This window comes from Vicugna pacos, chromosome 16 (assembly GCF_048564905.1).
Source record: "Vicugna pacos chromosome 16, VicPac4, whole genome shotgun sequence".
Taxonomy (NCBI): domain Eukaryota; kingdom Metazoa; phylum Chordata; class Mammalia; order Artiodactyla; family Camelidae; genus Vicugna; species Vicugna pacos.
Window position 1 is genome coordinate 63,046,257 of NC_133002.1, and position 16,500 is coordinate 63,062,756.

The window sequence follows — 16,500 nt, forward strand, 5'->3', positions numbered from 1 at the left end:
AGGCGCCGGGCCTGTGCTGAGGTCTTTCAGATGCTGTGTTTTCACCCCACAGGCCCGTCGCCAACTTCCTGGACGAGGAGGCAGTGCAGGGCCTGAAGCAGATTCACCAGCAGGTCTGTGTCCAACAGCCGGGCTGCCCCTCTCACGAGGTCACTGGATCCTGGGGGCCTGCCTGCCATCGAGCCCTCCCCTCCTCGGCCCCATGAAGCCTGAGGGGCAGTCCTGGGGCTGTGGGCTGACTGGACCCCAAGCCTAATCCCCTCACTGGACGGACTGGACCCTGGGGCCGGGACACGGGTCCTCCAGGCCCCCCACTGGACGGACTGGACCCTGGGGCCGGGACACGGGTCCTCCAGGTCCCTCACCGGCTGGTCTCTCTTCTCCTTTGTCTGAGGCCTGGCTTCTTTTCCAGGTGTGGGGAGGAGGGTCTGGGCTGTGAGGGTTACATGAGGTGGCTCCCAGAGGGCAGGGTGAGAGCAAACTGGGCCCGTCAGCCCCTCCACCCCAGGAAGCGCTGTATCTCTTGGTTTTCATTTTGAGACTTAACGTAACACTGTAGTTCTAAAAGTCCTGGTAACTTAAATAACTAAGTGCCTTTCAATTCTTTGTAGCTGTGTGATCGTCAGCTATACAGGTGAGCCGCGCAGACCCAAGGTCGGAGGTTTCGTGTCCTGTTGAGGAGGATGCGGGCGCCTCTCGAGCTGCCCAGCCGAGTCCATCTGTGCTCGTGTTCCAAGGGGGAGGAGCCACGAGCCGCGTGGCAGGGACTCTGAACTCCGCTGACATTGGCCTGACGTGGCGCGAAGCCTGCTGGTTTGAGATGGAGTCTGATGGGGTCGGTGGCTGCGGATGGCCCACCCAGACCTTCACAGTGGGTCCCACTGTTCCCCCTGCACCGCCCTTTCTGAGTGTCTCACTCAGGGGGTCACAGTGTGGCGTCTCTGGGCCTGGTTTCTTCCCTCAGCGTGTTTTCCAGGGCTCCCCCTGTTGGCGTGTGTGCAGGGCTGTGTCCTCTGTGTGGTTGGTGCGTGTGTGCTTGGTGTGTCTGCTCCCAGGTGATGGGCCTCTGGGTTGCTCCAGCTTCGGGCATCTGGGGACGAAGCTGCTGGGAATGCTGGCGCACGAGTCTCAGTAGGGGCGCGTCTTCGTCTTCCCTGGCGAATACCTTGGGTGGTGTTGCCGGGTCACACGGTGCGTGGTGTCTCGGGGTGGGGGTCGCTCATCACCGCTTTAATCTGCGTTTCTCCGGGGCCTGGCGACCTGACACCTCTGTGCTGACCAGCCACCCTCCACCTTCTGAGAAGTGAGTGTTCAGATGTTTCGCTCATGAAGAAAACCTCATGGTCAGTCTTCTTGCCGAGCTGTCCGCCCTCCTGGCATGTTCTGGAGGGGAGCTCTTTGCGGACACGCGTTTTGCCAGGGTTTTCTCCCGGTCCGTGGCTCGCCTTCTCGTTTTCCTACTTGAGCTCTTGGTGTAACTGTGCGGGGCTCAGTCGTCAACCCCTCTCCGTGTTTGCGTCGTTCTCCCTGCTTTCCTGGAGCCTTGGGCCTGTGCGGCCTCCCCGTGCGCGGCCCTGTGTGGGGCCGCGTGGGGCGGTGCTGAGACGGTGACCTCACAGCGAGCTAGCGTTGCCCTTGCTGATCTGGGGCTGTTCTGAACCGGTGCTTACAGCTTAAAGTTGGTCTTCTTTGAGTTTGCGTCTCCTGTCTTACGTCAGAGTCCCTATCCGGGACAAGTCTGCCCGTGGTGAGACTGCTCGCTGATGGCCGGACCTGCCCGCCACGTGGGCCTCCCTGCGGCTGAGTGCGTGGATGCGGGCGGGCTCCTCCGCCTGCTGCAGCCTCGGGGACCCGGCCTGTCTGTCAGGACCCTCCCTGGTCGGTGCGGAGTGGGCTGGGGTCTCGGACGCTGGTGGTGTCGTCCCCCCACTTAACTGTCAGCGTGCCTGTCCTTCCCTCGGGCGGCCCTGGGTGGTGAGCACCTCCCAGATGGGTCTGCATGGACCCTTCGGCAGGAGCAGCTGGTGGAGCCTGGTTCGCCTAGGCCGTCGGCAGCTCTGAGGGCGACTGCTTCTGGACAGCGTCCCTTTGGGATGCCCTTGGTGGAAATCCCTGGGACGCTGGAGTGCATGGTGGCCTCGTTGCTTGTGGTGACTGCGTCCCAGCCCCTGCACGTCCCCTGGCAGCATCAGGCCTCCTGGAGGAGCAGCGATGGGCCGTTTGCCGAACAGAAGCACGAATGTGTTGCAGGAGCGTGAGCTGTGGGGAGATGGAAATGGTCTTGATCTGGGAACAGGACGTGTGGGCTGCACTCGGGACATGACGTCGAGCTGCCCGGGTCCTTGGCCGTCAGTACGGCCCCCACCCCTGTGCTCTGGTCCCTCTGAGCCAAACCATCGGTCCTGGCCCTTGGGAGGCTGCCTGGTGTCCTGGGAGTCGGGTCTGTGTGGTTTCCGTGGGGCCTGCCTCTGCTGCTCAGTGGTCTGAGAGACGTTCGGAGCTGCGTTCTCTGCGACCCCCGTGCTCAGAACAGCCTCCCTGGGGAGGGTGTCTCTGACCCCCACACTTCACCTTGAAGAATCACGGCCTGAGTGAAATGGAAGACGAGTTCTGCGGGCACCTGCTCGCGCTCCCCTGCTTCGCCAGTTACTGACACTTGGCGTGTGCCTCGTCTCGGTCGTGTGTCTCTCCCTGTGTTTGTTCTTCGTTACGGAGAGTGAGTTAGACGCTTGGTGTCTCAGGCTCTAAAGAGCCTGAGAGTGATCTAGACTTCAGAGCCCGAGAACAGGGACCTGCGTGTCCCCACGCACGGCCACAGTGTCCCCGCTGTGGCCAGGAGAGCCCAGTGAACTCGGACTGTGAGCTCGGCTCCTCCAGGTCGTCTTCATGCTGTTTGTCGCCCCCACCCCGAACCAGGACCTGCTGTGTTCGCGCGCTGTGTCTCGTGCATTCAGTCCTCCCCTTGTGCTTCTCATGGTAGTCTTTGTAAGAGCTCAGGCCAGTTGCCTTGTGTAGTGTTCCACACTCGGGGTTGTTCCCCTCGGTTAGACCTGGTGCTCCCACTGCGTGGCTGGCGTGGACACAGGAGGCATGCCGCCACAGTTGTCCCCTAGTGAGGTGCCGAGTGTGATCCCTGGCCTCAGGGACGACGTGGAGGCGCCCCCGTGGCTAATGGATGACCTGCCAGTGGGTCCCTCTTTCCAGCGCTTCCTTCCCTGCCCGAGAAGGTCCCACTGGGGCTTTCTACGTTCCTTTTCTGGGATCTGTGGGTGGGAACAGCCCCTACCCTGCTCTCTCCTATGTGTCCTGTGTTGTGATCACTCACAGCTCAGATGGTCCCCACGTCTGGCCCAGGAGCCTGTTTGAACGGACTCTGCTGTCACTTTAACATGACCCCTTAGTCTTTGAGCATTCTTCGCGGCAAGACCTTGTTAAAACTCTAATTTTTTTAAAACTTTATTATAGTGGGTTTGTCCTTGTCATTAATTGTGTTCAGTGCAATTCTTTTCAGATTTGCGATTTTTATTTCTTGAAGTCCCGTTTGTGTCATCTTCATGTCTCCCCTTCCTGGGGGCGCACGGAAGCTCACGGCACTCTGGTGGCCTCGCCTGCCCAGCCCGCCATCCTGGGTGCTTTTGGCTATGGCCACGCTGATTGGCTTTCTCGGAGTTGGGGGCCCTGTGAGCTCGTCGCTGGGCCTGGGCTCTGTGAAGCTCCCTTTGCAGCACTGGCTGCCGCTTCCAAGTGGGCGCTGGGCAGGCGAGCTTGGCTGGAGCCTTTCGTGGTCCACTCAGGAAGCTGCTGAGTGGAGAACAGGCTGGCCTTCTGAGGACGTGCCAATGCCGCGTGTGACCGGGGCCCCCGCACGTGTCCTGCCTTCTCCTGCAGGGGCCCCTGCAGGGCTCAGGTGGTTTCTTTCCTTGCACGTGGACCTGGCCGTGCTCAGCGCTCTGGAGCTCTGGCTGCTCCTTCCTCCTCCCAGCACCTGTTTCCCAGCATCTGAGCCTCGTTTCATAGATTTCGCCAGCTTTCTCATTTGAAGGCAGGAGGGCAAACCTGAACCCTGGTCCTCTGTCTGGACTTTATTGGGGTCACGCCCACCTGTTTCCCGTTGCCCGAGTCAGGTGTTGGCCGGGCATCCAGGGCAGACCGCTCCCTCCCCGCCCTGTCCTCGGCAGAACCTCAGAGCAGTGTCTCCTTGGCTGGATAATGCCTTTCTGGTGCCTTAAGTGCGTTTTGTTTTTACAAAGTAAGAGTTGAACAGTGTTTGGAATTTGTCAGTGTGGCTGAATGATGTGAGCAGCACCAGGAAGCGCTCGTGCGTCCAGTAAAGACCGAGGACCAGAGGAGCCACCTTAGGACCCGGGACCACGTTTCTGTGTCTTTTCACGACAAGCAGTTCATACCTGAAGTTACGTCTGTCAGTTTGTGAGGATATTTTATGTTGTTATATAATGAGAGATTTAATCCTGAATGTTCTCATTAATTTTCAGGGGTCTCGGAGGAGAACTCATGAGGCAAGCAGGTAGGTCTGAGTGACGGGAGACTGCGGTCCATCGAGGGAGGAACAAGGTCCAAGGGGCGGTCACGTCGGTTTTTTCAGTGACGCGCAGGTTCCTGAGTGTGTCTGTCCATGGTGGCACGTGGCTGGCGGTCTTCTCGTCAGTTCCCACCCGCCCTGCCCCTGCTTCTGCGCGGTGTGTTCACTTGAGGCTCCGATTTCAGCGCCTGTGGGTTTTGATAAATTCCAGTAGCGGCTGGGCTGGGGTGGGTGAACGGAGGTGTCCTTCCTGTTAGGGGTGTCGCTGCTGTTCCTCTTCGGTACAATGTTTAAATGTAACTGTAGAGCAGAGAACATTTTTTTCACATGATATTTAAGTGTTTGCAGAGAACTCAAAAGTTCCCAACCTGTAAATGTCTGATCTCCTGAAGCTTTTCCGCCAAACCTGCTACAGAACCCAGGACCCTGCTGAGGAGGTGCTGGGCCGGTTCTGCAGGGCCGGGTCCAGGAAAGCCCCTCACCCTGGGAGGGGAGGGTGGGTCGCGAGGTGACGGTTGGGCAACCACAGGATGGGTCCGCTTGGCCGGGGCGGGGACTGGTGAGCATGCGGAGGGTGGCTGGGCCGGCATCTCTGGTCCTTACCACGCCTGCCCTCCTCTGCCAGGGCGAGGTCCTTTATTGGCATCAGCCTGAGCTCCTGGGTGCCCATGGGGACCCTGGCCTGACCTTCCGGCCCCTTGGTGCGCGTGGCTGTCCTTCCTTCCTGCCCTGGGTCTCCCGTTCCTTCTGTGGTCGTCTTCCTGCCTGACCTGCTGGCCCTCTGCCTCCCAGAGTCTTAGATGAGCCCTGCCAGCGCCCCTCGAGGTGTGCAGCTGCCCTGCCCCCACCCCTGTCCCTGCCCCCAACCGCCACCCTCACCCCTCCCCCATCCCCACCCCTGCCCTCATCCCTGTTCCCGCCCCCCACCCTCACCTCCCCGCCCTCATCCCTGTCCCCGCCCCCCCATCCCCTGCCTGCGGAGCGCTGCCTGCCTCTGCATTTTGCCAGCCCGTTATGTGGATGGAGTCACGTGGTTTGTCACTGTTGGAGGTGGACTCTGTCCGTGGGCGTGGTGCCCCAAGGTCCACGCAGGTGGTGGTTTCTCATCTGCTGTCAGTTCGCACCTGAGTTTGTTTTAACCCCTTGCCCAGGAAGGGACATTTGGGCTGATTCCAGCTTCCGTTGCTGTGAGGAGGCTGCTGAGAACATTTGCGTGCAGGCTTCTGTGTGAATATAACTTTCCATTTCTCAGGGCTAAATGCCCAAGAGTTTCATTGCTGAGTCGGGTGGTCGGAGTGTGTTTCGTTCTGTGAGAAGCTGATAGACCATTTCAGAGTGTCTGCCCTCTTTCCGCTCCCAGCAGCGAGGCTCGAGAGTCCCCCGTTGCTCCACATTCTCCCAGCAGTTACGTTGTCGCTGTTTTAATTTCCACTGTCCTGGTAGCGGGTCGTGATCTCATTGTGGGAAATTTGTTTCCCTGGAGGCTGGGAATGCTGCAGGTCTTTTCACGTGCTGTTTTTTTTAACTTGATAAAATACACTCAGAGTTCACATCAGGGTGGATATCCCAGGGAAGTATTAATGGTAACAAGGTGTGGATTCTCTAGCCCCCACGACACCCTGCAGACTGCTCTGTTCAGAGCAGAGTGGCATTCTCTCAGGAGCAGGCGCACACACGGCAGGACAGAGCAGGGAAGCGGGAGTGATGGCGCACGGGGCGTGTCCTGTGACGGAAGGGCGCCTTTCCCACCATGGTGAGGAGGGCAGCTCACGGGGTGCCGGGGATGTCACGACGGCCTCGTGGAAGAGAACACAGTTGTATCTCTACTGCACACACGCCCAAAACTAAGTTTCTGGTTAACAAAACACGAGTATAAAAAAAATTTTTTAAAGACTTGGAAAACATTTTAGGAGACACTATAGGATCACATTGGTCCCTGAAAAACCTGTTAATTGGGAAATTTTCAATCAATACAAATCGAGAGAAACAGTGTCCTGAGCCCCCTGCTCCCGGCCCCAGCTTCAGTCAGAGTCAGTACTCGCTGGTCCGGGTCTGTCTGTCCCCTCGGCGTGGTCCCGCCAGCCCCTCCCCAGAACAGCGGAGCAGGTCCAGGCACCAGGATCAGCAGCTCTACAGCTCAAGACGAGCAACAGGAGATAGTTTCAGTGGATGTTAAAACCTGCTGAGTGGAAGAACGCACCACATTTCAAGTCCGCAGACAGAACACGGGTGAGGGGTAGCGCACGGCAGGTGGGGGGGAAGTCGCCATTCACAGGCTGCAGACGCCTCGCAGCTGCCGGCGAGATATGCAGTCGCGCTGAGACGCGGCCCTTGCTGGGGGTGAGGGTTGGTGCCCGGGGACGGGCCTCTCTGTCCCGTGGGGGGACAGCCCTCCCCCTCGACCGAGACTGTGGTCGGCACCTCCGGCCCTGCTGCTGGGGTTCCTGCTCCGGAGGGAGGGTGTTACAGCCGTTTCCAGTTGCCACAGGGCGGTGTCTCTTCCGGTCAGAGATGTGCAGGTCTTCTGTCCCATGGGTCATCCCTGGGGTTCCACACCCGGAGTGTGTCGGGGGCTGGCGGCCCTGTGTCCATGGAGGGTGCGTGGCCACCTTGTCTGAAGTGACAGGAAACTGGAAAGGGGCATCTAGCCCGTCAGAGGAAACTCGGAACGAGCTGCTTCACATCCCCAGAGCAGAAGGTTCCACGTTGCCACAGGGCGGCGCCCTGGCAGCTGGCTGTGCCGAGGAGGGGACGGCGCGTGGTGGCCGAGCGCCACAGGAGGACCTGTGCTCATCCCCCTTCTGTTCAGACGTGAGCCTCCGGCCTGCGGGGACCTCGTGCTGGGCAGGGCCACGTCTCTGGTCGTGGACAGGCCGAGTCAGGAGCCGTGAGGAGGGGGTGGGGTCGCCTGTCGGGAGAGTTCTGAGCTCGCACAAGACTGTCCAGGGCTGGCTTTCTCGCTTCTGCTGACAGCCCTGGCTGTCCCTGGTCCCCGGGGGACAGTGACGCACTCCCCCGGCTGCTGCCTGGGGGACGGACGCTCAGCTGTGGTGTCCGCGTGGACGCTCCTGGCCACCCGAATGTCAGCAGCCATTTTTCTCCTGCATTTTCTGTTGTTAAGAGTTTTTTCAGCAAATGCTGGTTATTTGTTCAGTCAGGGAAGCACTGAGCTGTTTCCGTCTTAGTGCAGGTTTGGGGTGCAGAGGCCACCCCGTGTCACGCGGGCGGTGAGGACCCACGCAGCCCCCAGGGCCGGGCCGTGTGCGGCGGGGAGGGCAGGTGGCCGCTGATGGCAGCCCAGGTGTTCCCGCGTGGCGGGTTGGTGGTCACACAGGGCTGGTCATTGATTTATGTGACATCGAAGCTTGTTCCTCGCGGAAGTCAGGGATCGGCCAGCTCGCCCGGGAACCGGCCCCTGGAGGATGACAGGCGTCACCGTGTTTGCTCCTGGCCTGACCTCATCCTGACCCTGGGGCCCCCGCGGCTCGGTTTTGATGAGAGTGCTTCCGTGGTCTTTGGAGACGCCCTCTCCCCCAGGGGAGCCCACTTCTCTGTCCTCATCTTGGGTGGTGGCTGCGGCTCTGTCATGGCTCTTGTCACTTGTAGGCCCTGGTGCCCCAATGGCTCTCGAGTCCCCCGAGTTATATTGTGTTGTCCCTGGGGAGTCGCACTGGGGTCGGACCTGCAGCCACCACGCAGCTCTCTGGGCCGGGGTGGGGCTTTCCCAGGGCAGCTGCTCCCCGGGGCTCCGTGCCTCCAGGGCCAGGTCTGCAGCAGGTGCCCGGAGCTGGGGAGGTGCCGGGGCGTCTGGAGGGGTGGGTGCTGTGCTGTGCTGGGCACTTTTGGAGAAGTTACACTGCATTCATCCTTTTTCTCCCCAGTGTGCATTTTGATAGAAAACCTGTCCGTTTCCAAAATGCCCTTCAGAGGTGACGCCGTGATCGGTAAGTCCTCTTCTCCAGACACAGGTCGTGGCCTTTTCCTCCAGGGCTGTGTCAGATTTAAGGTGGAAACCTCCCTGTGCGGGTGGGCGGTGAAGGCCCATGGAGAAGAGTGCCTCGCTTTGAAATCGCCGTGAGAACCCGCTGTGAACGTGAGCGTCCGCCGCGCTCCGCCCTTCCCCTTCCTCCTGGAGGCCGGGCTCCTTCCTTGGAGCCCTGCCGGTGGCTCTGCCCGTGGGCACTCCCAGCCATTGCTCCCCAGGCAGCCGGACCCCTGTGTGGCCTGGAGCCCCCGTGTGCCGTGGCATCAGCCGCAGGGAGCAGGAGGGGAGCCTCAGGCCGCCCTGCCCAGGGTGGGCAAGGCTCTGTGCAGCCTCAGAAGTTCTGTAACTTGGAGGAGGACAGTAGTTTCCGCGTGTTTCCGTGTTGGGTCTTGTGGAGTTGAACGCGCGGGTCTTTGTGGGGGTTGTCTGCGGGGTGCAGGGAGGCCCTTGAGGCTGGCCGCTGTAATGAAAGCACAGACATTTCCCTCCTGACAAGACTGCCTGCCTTTGGGCTGAGAGGGCCGCGGCCTTTGGGGTCCCGTTCAGCCGAGACAGCGTTTACTTCAGGTTTTCTCCAGGCGCAGGTCTGTATGTCGTTGGTTTTGATCTCCTACAAATGCCCTTAACGGGCTACCTGGACGTGCTTCTTCGACAGGTGGCTGGCAGTGGCTGATCCACGACACCTTGAGAAACCTCCACCTCGTGTCAAGTCGCTCCAGACAGCAGATGAAGGTGCTGAGCAGGGCTTTTGTTTTCTCTTCTTTTTAATTATTGTTGTTTACCCTTTGGGGAGCTACCTGATTGTTGTGTGTGTAGAAATGATAATCATGTATTTTTAGTGCTTGTTTCAAAGGACTGTGGGCCTGGGAGCCCCTTTATGAGCCAGCATGTGGGTGGTGGACGTAGCTCCCTCTGGAGCCTCGACGCGTCGTCCACATAACTTAGGAAAAGTGATGCGGCCACTGGTGACCAGAGCATTTAGAGCGTTTACTATTGTTTCCGGCTTCCTTGGTTACATTTACCTTGTAACTACTTTCCCTGCGTGTTGATAGCAAAGGTTTGTTCTGTTGCATCTGTGTCCTGTGGGGTCGTCGGACGTTAGGGGTGGAGGGCCTGTTGATGATGCTCACGTGCTGACAGGCCGCCTGCATCCGGAGTCACTGCCCCATCCGCCAGGCGTCTCTGGTGTGTGTGTGGGTGGGTGTGAGCTTCCTCCCGGGGCCCCTGCCGTCCTACCCTGGGACGGGGGACTCTGGACCAGCAGAACCGCAGTGCCCACCCCGCAGGGGGGATGTGGCCGCGGTCCCGACGGCACCGAGGCTTTGACGCTGAGGGTGAAGGCCGGAAGGTGCTCGTGGGCTCCTTTTGCTCCCCGCCGCTTGACTTCACGTTTCTGCTGGGTTGATAGGAAGTCGTCAGCCCCTCCCCCACCTCTTCAGTGCCGAATTCGTTGTACTAGTTGAATTCGAGTGTTTCATGATCGGTGCCTCAACGTTTCCTTTTAAAAACACTCAGATTGATTCTCAGCAGCTGGGATCACTTCGACGTGGTCTGCTCCTCCAGTCCGTACGAGGACACCCCTCCCCTGCCCACGGCCCCCCGGCCCCTGCACCTCTGTCCCGGCTCCTGGGATTGGGGGGGGCATGCAGGAAGGACACGCACGCAGGCGTCTGCCCCGGCTGTGTGTGAGGGAGGGGCTCACGGGAGTGAGCGCGGAGGAGACTCCAGGGGCCATGTGTCCCGGTGCGGTGGGAGCCCGGCTTGTGCGCTGTCTGCCTGCGGGGTGGCCCTTCCTCCTGTCCAGCCCCCCGGGTCCTGCTTCTGTCTGAACAAGCTGGTACCTTGCTCGCCTGGGGCCCTTGCCACATTGCTCCCAGGTGCGTGACACACTTTTCTTTCATTACTTCTGTTGGGAGTGAAAAAATGCCACTTTTTTAAATTAACTGTTCGCATTAGAAGATATGGAATTTGCATCGTGTGGAAGAAGTAATTGCCTTCTCTTCAGTTCATTAGTTGCAGAGAACATTAAAGTGACAGCTGTACCTGACGGACGCCTTGCAGATGTGCTGCTGAGAGCAATGCCGTGCAGTTTCCGGGTTTTAAAACGTCACCAGCGGCCTGGTGGCAGAACAGCCCGGCTGCCCCGCCGCCCAGAGCCTGGGCACTCACTTCTGCTTCGTTGCAGGAGGCAGCGGTCTCAGCCCTGGCGGCCCTCTGCAGCGCCTACCTCACCCCGGAGCCCGGGGCGGCGGACCCCCCTGCACAGGGTGAGTGGGTCCCCCAGGGCTCCGGGCTAGGGGGCCGGGTCCCCGTTCCTGGACGCTGCTGTTTCAGTGCAGAAGCACCTCTTCCTCACGTGACAGTGTTGCTCAGCAAACTTCCCTGACGTGTGCTCTGGCCGGCGCTCCCTCCTGTCTCTGGAACCCTCCTCCTGGCCCTCTGCCATGTGGCCCAGCCCTGCCGGCTCCGGGTTGTCTGCTTCTGCTTCCGGCCTGTCCTCATGCTGAGCTTTCTCCTTCGGGTCTGTCCCTCTCAGTGGTCACGTCGCTGACTTTTGTGTTTTGTGGCAAAACGTGTCTTAGAATTTCTGCTCAACCCCTGGCAGCGTCCATCGGGCGAGTGTCCCTCCTGTGTTAACGTGTCTCTCCCGTTTCCTCGTTGTCACTCTGTCCATGTGCTGCCCCTGCCCATCAGCTGGTCTTTCAGAACCACGTCTCGGCAGGAGTGACGGGACAGCCATGGGGGCTGCGTGTGGCGCCTCATCCAGGGGCGTCGGACGTGCAGAAGCAGCTGCTCAGGCGCTGCTGCCCAGAGCAGAGCTGCCGTGCTGTGTACCAGCACGTGCGCTAAGAGCTTGTAAAGTTAGTACAAGTGTAGAAAAGCCGCTTGCGCAGTTCTCTGCATCTGTTATCTGTGAATTTTTTCAAAAACAAGAAGGTGTCGGGGGAGGGGATAGCTTGGTGGGGAGCACGTGCTCAGCAGGCACGAGGTCCTGGGTTCCATCCCCGGCACCTCTTCTAAAAATAAATAAACCTGACTACTGCCCCCCCCAAAGCCAAAAGAAATTAAAAAAAGTAAAGTGTCCTGTAGCTTGATCTCCGACAGACTCTCCAAATTGTGGTGGTCGTGTCCCCTCCCCAGAGGCAGCTTCACACACACGCACTGCGGGGCCTGCATCCGGAAAGCTCCACGGGGGACCTTGAGTTTCCGTGTTCAGGCGGCTGTTCGCAGGGCACTTGCCTCGCGGTTGCAGCGCCACGTGGACTGATGTGTGAGGGACTACGAGTAAGACGGCATTCGGCGTGGGGAGGGTGCGCCCTTTCACACAAGGGGCTTGAGCTTCTGCCGATCAGCCTGACCCGGGGCCCCCAGGGACCCTGTGACGTTGCTCGGTATTTAGTCTGTTTTAAAGGCCGTGTTTTTGCTGATAAGAGGGACCGCAAGGCGTCACGCCGACTGTAGAAGGAAGTGGTCCTCTGAAAGTACCGTGTTCCGTTGAAACTCGGGTGAACTGGGAGGTATGGGAGCCGCTCGGGCCCAGTCCCCCACCTGTCCTAACGTGAGGACGTGAGTGAGTCCCGCTGTGTTGGGGGCAGGTGGCACATGCTGGTTGTGGCAGGAGAGACAGGGCCGGTGTGCGGCTCCCACTCACCTGAGCGGCTCCCCAGAATCTTTAATCCCGCTGTGAACTTTGACCCTCTGTCCCCCTCACAGCCTGTCCTGGTGACACGGCTGTCTGTGTGGGAGGCGTCTGTGTTCACGCTGCTCCCACGGGCGGCCTGTGCCCCCGCCGGGCCCGCTGGGCGCTGTGCCCGGGGCCCCCGCTTGCTCTCCGTCTGGAGGAGGTGTCCTCATCTCCAAGCATGGCCTCGTTGACACAAGCATTTGTGTTTAGTGAACAGAAAATGAAAATGACTGTTGACCACTATTAAAACCCTCTTGATTTATTTTCCTAGGAGTGAAATCTCGAATCAAAGCGCTCTCCTTAAATCTGTTCTGAAAATTCCCCTGCATTGGGGCCTGAGTGGTCCCCTGCTCACCCTGAACGCTCGCATCTCTGGAGCTTGCGGGAAAGCGTGTCTGGACAGCAGACACCAGCAGTCACCCTGTTGTCACCTGTTTTCAGGGGAGCTGGTGGAGCAGTACCTGGCCGAGCTTCAGAGCCCAGAGGAGATGACCCGCTGTGGCTTCGCCCTGGCTTTGGGTGCCCTGCCCGCCCCCCTCCTGTGGGGCCGGCTTCGCCAGGTGAGGCTGAGCTGGGCGCCAGTGGGTCTGTGGTCGGGAGGGCTGCTGGAGACCAGCGTGGCCGCGGGAATGGGGCTGCTGTGCTGTGGACCGCCCCCCCAAAGCCTCGAGCTTCTCCCCACCTGTCTGTTCCCCTCGGGCTCCCCTTGACACATGGGTGTCTCGAGCCCTGCTGTCCTTGGCCAGGGTCCTTCCAGGGGGTGCTGAGTTCCTGGCAGGGTGGGTGCAGCGTCAGACCCTGGAGACCCCGCCGGCCTTGGTCCACCAAACTCTCAGGCTTTCACAATCACCTCGACCAAATCACCAGGCGCTGTCTTGCTGGCCTGCATCCCAGCCGTCCTGCTGCCGGGCGCTCATGTGCCTGTGTCCTTCCTCTTGCCCAGACTCACTCCGGTGAGACGGAGGGCAGAGCCTCTGGCTTACTCTGGGGCACATCCATTTGAAACATCTGGGTGTTAGAGTCGGACTGTCCCTCCGAGAAGTGGCTGAAGGTGCAGGAGCCAGGTGCTCCGTCTGCCCCGCACCGCAGTTCCCAGCCTGGGACAGAAGGGAGCAGTGGCGCTGAGTGCAGGGTCTTCCCCGGGGCTAGGGGCGTCTGCAGGCTGCTGGGTGCGGCGGGGCGGGAGAGACGCTGGGGGCCAGCCCCGCGCTGTGCGTTCCTGAGGGGCCGACCCGCCCCTGGGCCATGGCCAGACCCACTGCACGAAAAGTCCATTCGCCTCCAGGCCAGCGGTTCTGCTGAGGACGTAATCACTTTCCAGGTTCTAGCGGGCTTAGGGGCCGTCACCCACATTTCTCCTGAGGACGTGGGCTTTGCCGAGTCCAGGCGGGACGCCCTGAAGGCAATCGCGAGGTGAGTCCTGCCGCTTCTGCCCCCCCCCATCGCTGCTCTCGAGCCAGCGCTGAAGGGATGTCACGGTCAACATGTGCCACAAGCCTAGTCTCAGTGCCGAACCTGCTTCAAGGTGAACATCACTTTTCTGGTTTCTGGTTTCTTGTCTTTTCCGAGGACTGTCTAAGATCCCTTGTCTTGACGTGAGTGTAATGGATACTAAGCCCGTGGCGCAGTGGCTCCTGCACTTCGGGAACACGGGGCTGCCCAAGGACTGGGGCAGGGTTTCCAGGCGGGGCCGTGATGGGCGTGGGGGCTCTGGGGCTTAGTCGCAGTCCCGCAAGGAACCCCCTCTGCAGAGACGGGAGAGAGGGAGGGACCAGCCACAGACGGCTCCCTGCGGGCCTCTGAAACCACAGACACTGAGAAACGGGATTTCGGAGGAGTGCGGCCCTGAGCGCTGCGTGTGTGCGGAGGGAGCGCTGGGTTCTGAGCCCGTGCCGAGGTCATCAGGCCAAGACGAAATACCATCAGCAGACTGAACTAGGTCTCGCACGTTGTTAATCTCAGGATTTGCCAGACTGTCAGCGTGAGGGCAGAGGGGAGCCCCGACGAGGCTCTGTGCAGAGAGAACATCTCCCAGGTTTACGGCGTGATGCTGGGCTGCCTGAGCGATTACACCACCGACAGCCGCGGGGACGTGGGTGCCTGGTAAGGCTGCAGGGTTGGGGTCGTCTCGCCTCCCCCAGGCTATAGATGGGGTGTTGCGGGCCCTTTGCTCCCCGGGTGGTGGAGGGTTTGCAGGTCGGGGTCTCTGGTGCGTGTTGCACTCTTTACTGGGAACTTCGTGAAATACGTTGTCTTGTCCCCCTCGTCTGAGCTCCAGTTGTTTGCTGTGTGTTCACTTAATAAAGTTCACGCAGACACAGCCCCCAGTGCAGCTGTTTAGAGCGAGAAGGGTCTGAAACCGTTCTGGACGGAATGTGCTCGGGGGGCGAGTCTTGCTGTGGGCACTTCCCTGGGGGTCCCGCTGGACTCAGCAGTCTTGGCTCCTGCTTGGTCGGAAAGAAGACCAGGTGCTCAGACTTCAGAGTCTCAGGAGAGACCCTCCCCGGGCCAGCCTCCCTGGAGCAGCTGAGCTGGGGGCCGCCCACCCTGGCCTGCACCCTCTCCTCCCCAAGACCGCAGGACTTTCCTCTTCCCTGGAAGTGGGAGCAGGTTGCCACTTTGGAGGAGCTGAGGCTTCTCTTCATTCTCAGCATGCTCGTTCGCTGGCGTCCCTTCCACAGGGCCCTCTGTACCCCCACCACGCATGTCCTGAAGGGCTGACCGTGGCGCGGCACAGGGAGCCGTGTCACCACGTCGTCTGGAGAGTTCCTTTTTTATGACGATGATGGAAGAGAAGTTAACTTTAACTTCGTCGTGTGTTTTCACCAGCAGCGTCTCTGGCGGGGTCCTCCCCGCTCCGTCTGCCAGCCTTTCCCACCTCTTCACCCTCACTCACTGCTGCTTCCCCTCCTTCTGCTCGTCCTGGGATGGTGTTTGGGGCACGGCCCCTGGTGACCTTGCCCGTGTCTGCAGAGCGCACCCAGGCCTTCCAGGTGGTGCGAGCACAGGGCTCTCCAGGCCACAGCTCCTCCCCAGTCCCCACATCCCCGGGGTCCCCAGCACAGCACCCACACCTGCATGTGGGGCTTCCCCTGCTGGGCCTCCCCCGGGCCCAGCCTCTGGGATCTGAGGGGCACAGGCTGTCTCTCGGGTCTGCTGCTCACTCCTTGGCGGAAGGGTGGGTGCCCCAGGCATGTGGGCAGGACCTGCTGTCCTGGCGACGTGGGGCAGTGCCCGTTTCCCGCCTGGGTTGAGGGTCCCTTGTCCCTGTCTTCACTGGAGCTGGGGCAGCAGACACCCGGCATCTGTTCCTTGAGAAGCCCAGCAGCGTTTAACGCTTCTGCTGCTGGAAGGAACTTCGCAGAGTGGGCATGTGCTGCATTAAAGGTCCTTGGGAAGACGAGCGCTCTTCCCGTGTGTGTGCTTGTGGCAGTTTGCCGGGACCTGGCTGCCTGTGTCGGCTGAACGGGTGTCTTTGCTCCACGTTACTCCAGGGCAGCTGCGGGTCACCTTAGCTGAGTGAGCCTCGTGCACGTTTTCCGGCAAAGGGCGTTTTCTCTTCCTGTGTTGAAGGCGTCTGAACCTGACCCCTCGGTGCTGCCGAGGGTCACAGGGTCACAGGGCAGCGGGGCAGGAAGCTGTGTCCTCATCCCCTCCTTGTCCGCAGGGTCCGCGAGGCCGCCATGACCAGCCTGAGGGACCTGACTCTTTTGCTGGCACAGGAGCAGCCAGAGCTGATCGAGGCCCGGATGTGAGTCCCTGCTGGGGGGCAGCCTCTGTCCAGGCCCTCCTTCCTCGCCCCACAGCCGTTGCTCCCGGCGCCTCCCTGGGGGTTCAGGCCTGTTGGAGGACAGTCCTGGTGCCTGAGCACCTGCTCCCGGTGGGGACCGACGCCCTTCCTTCCCCGGCCCCGCCCTCACACAACACGCGGGCCAGCGCCCTGTCAGTCTTCACTGCCTCCACTCCAGACCCTGCTTAGGCTGCTGGGGTGTCAGGTCGGTTGCGTTGGGGTCCCGTTTGCACCCCCAACCCCGCACTTGCCCTCTGCCCCGGCCGAGCCGACGCCCTGCTCTCTGGGTTTGCAGCTGCGAGCAGGTCATGTGCCGCGTGGCCCAGCAGGCAAGTGAGAAGATCGACCGGTTCCGCGCACACGCGGCCCACGTGTTCCTGGCACTGCTCCACTCCGATGGCCCTGCTGTCCCCCACGTGCCCCACCGCCAGGAGCTGGAGAGGCTCTTCCCCAGGTACTGGCTCCACGTTCCCAGGGGGCCACCGTGTTCCCAGGGAGGG

The 16,500-nt window shown here is 60.7% G+C and overlaps 1 protein-coding gene across 4 annotated transcripts in view; it reads left to right on the forward strand.

Moving 5' to 3' along the window:
• The window catches only part of TBCD (tubulin folding cofactor D), a 124,640-nt gene that overhangs the window by 97,587 nt on the left and 10,553 nt on the right, over nt 1–16,500 (forward strand). For all 4 annotated transcript variants that reach the window (XM_072939948.1, XM_072939947.1, XM_072939950.1 and 1 more), the window contains 11 exons: nt 53–113; nt 612–634; nt 4,494–4,525; nt 8,422–8,484; nt 9,181–9,257; nt 10,711–10,792; nt 12,652–12,770; nt 13,532–13,623; nt 14,173–14,313; nt 15,878–15,961; nt 16,296–16,454. In XM_072939948.1, the coding sequence (XP_072796049.1) occupies nt 53–113; nt 612–634; nt 4,494–4,525; nt 8,422–8,484; nt 9,181–9,257; nt 10,711–10,792; nt 12,652–12,770; nt 13,532–13,623; nt 14,173–14,313; nt 15,878–15,961; nt 16,296–16,454 (933 nt within the window). The remainder of the gene's footprint in view (nt 1–52; nt 114–611; nt 635–4,493; nt 4,526–8,421; nt 8,485–9,180; nt 9,258–10,710; nt 10,793–12,651; nt 12,771–13,531; nt 13,624–14,172; nt 14,314–15,877; nt 15,962–16,295; nt 16,455–16,500) is intronic.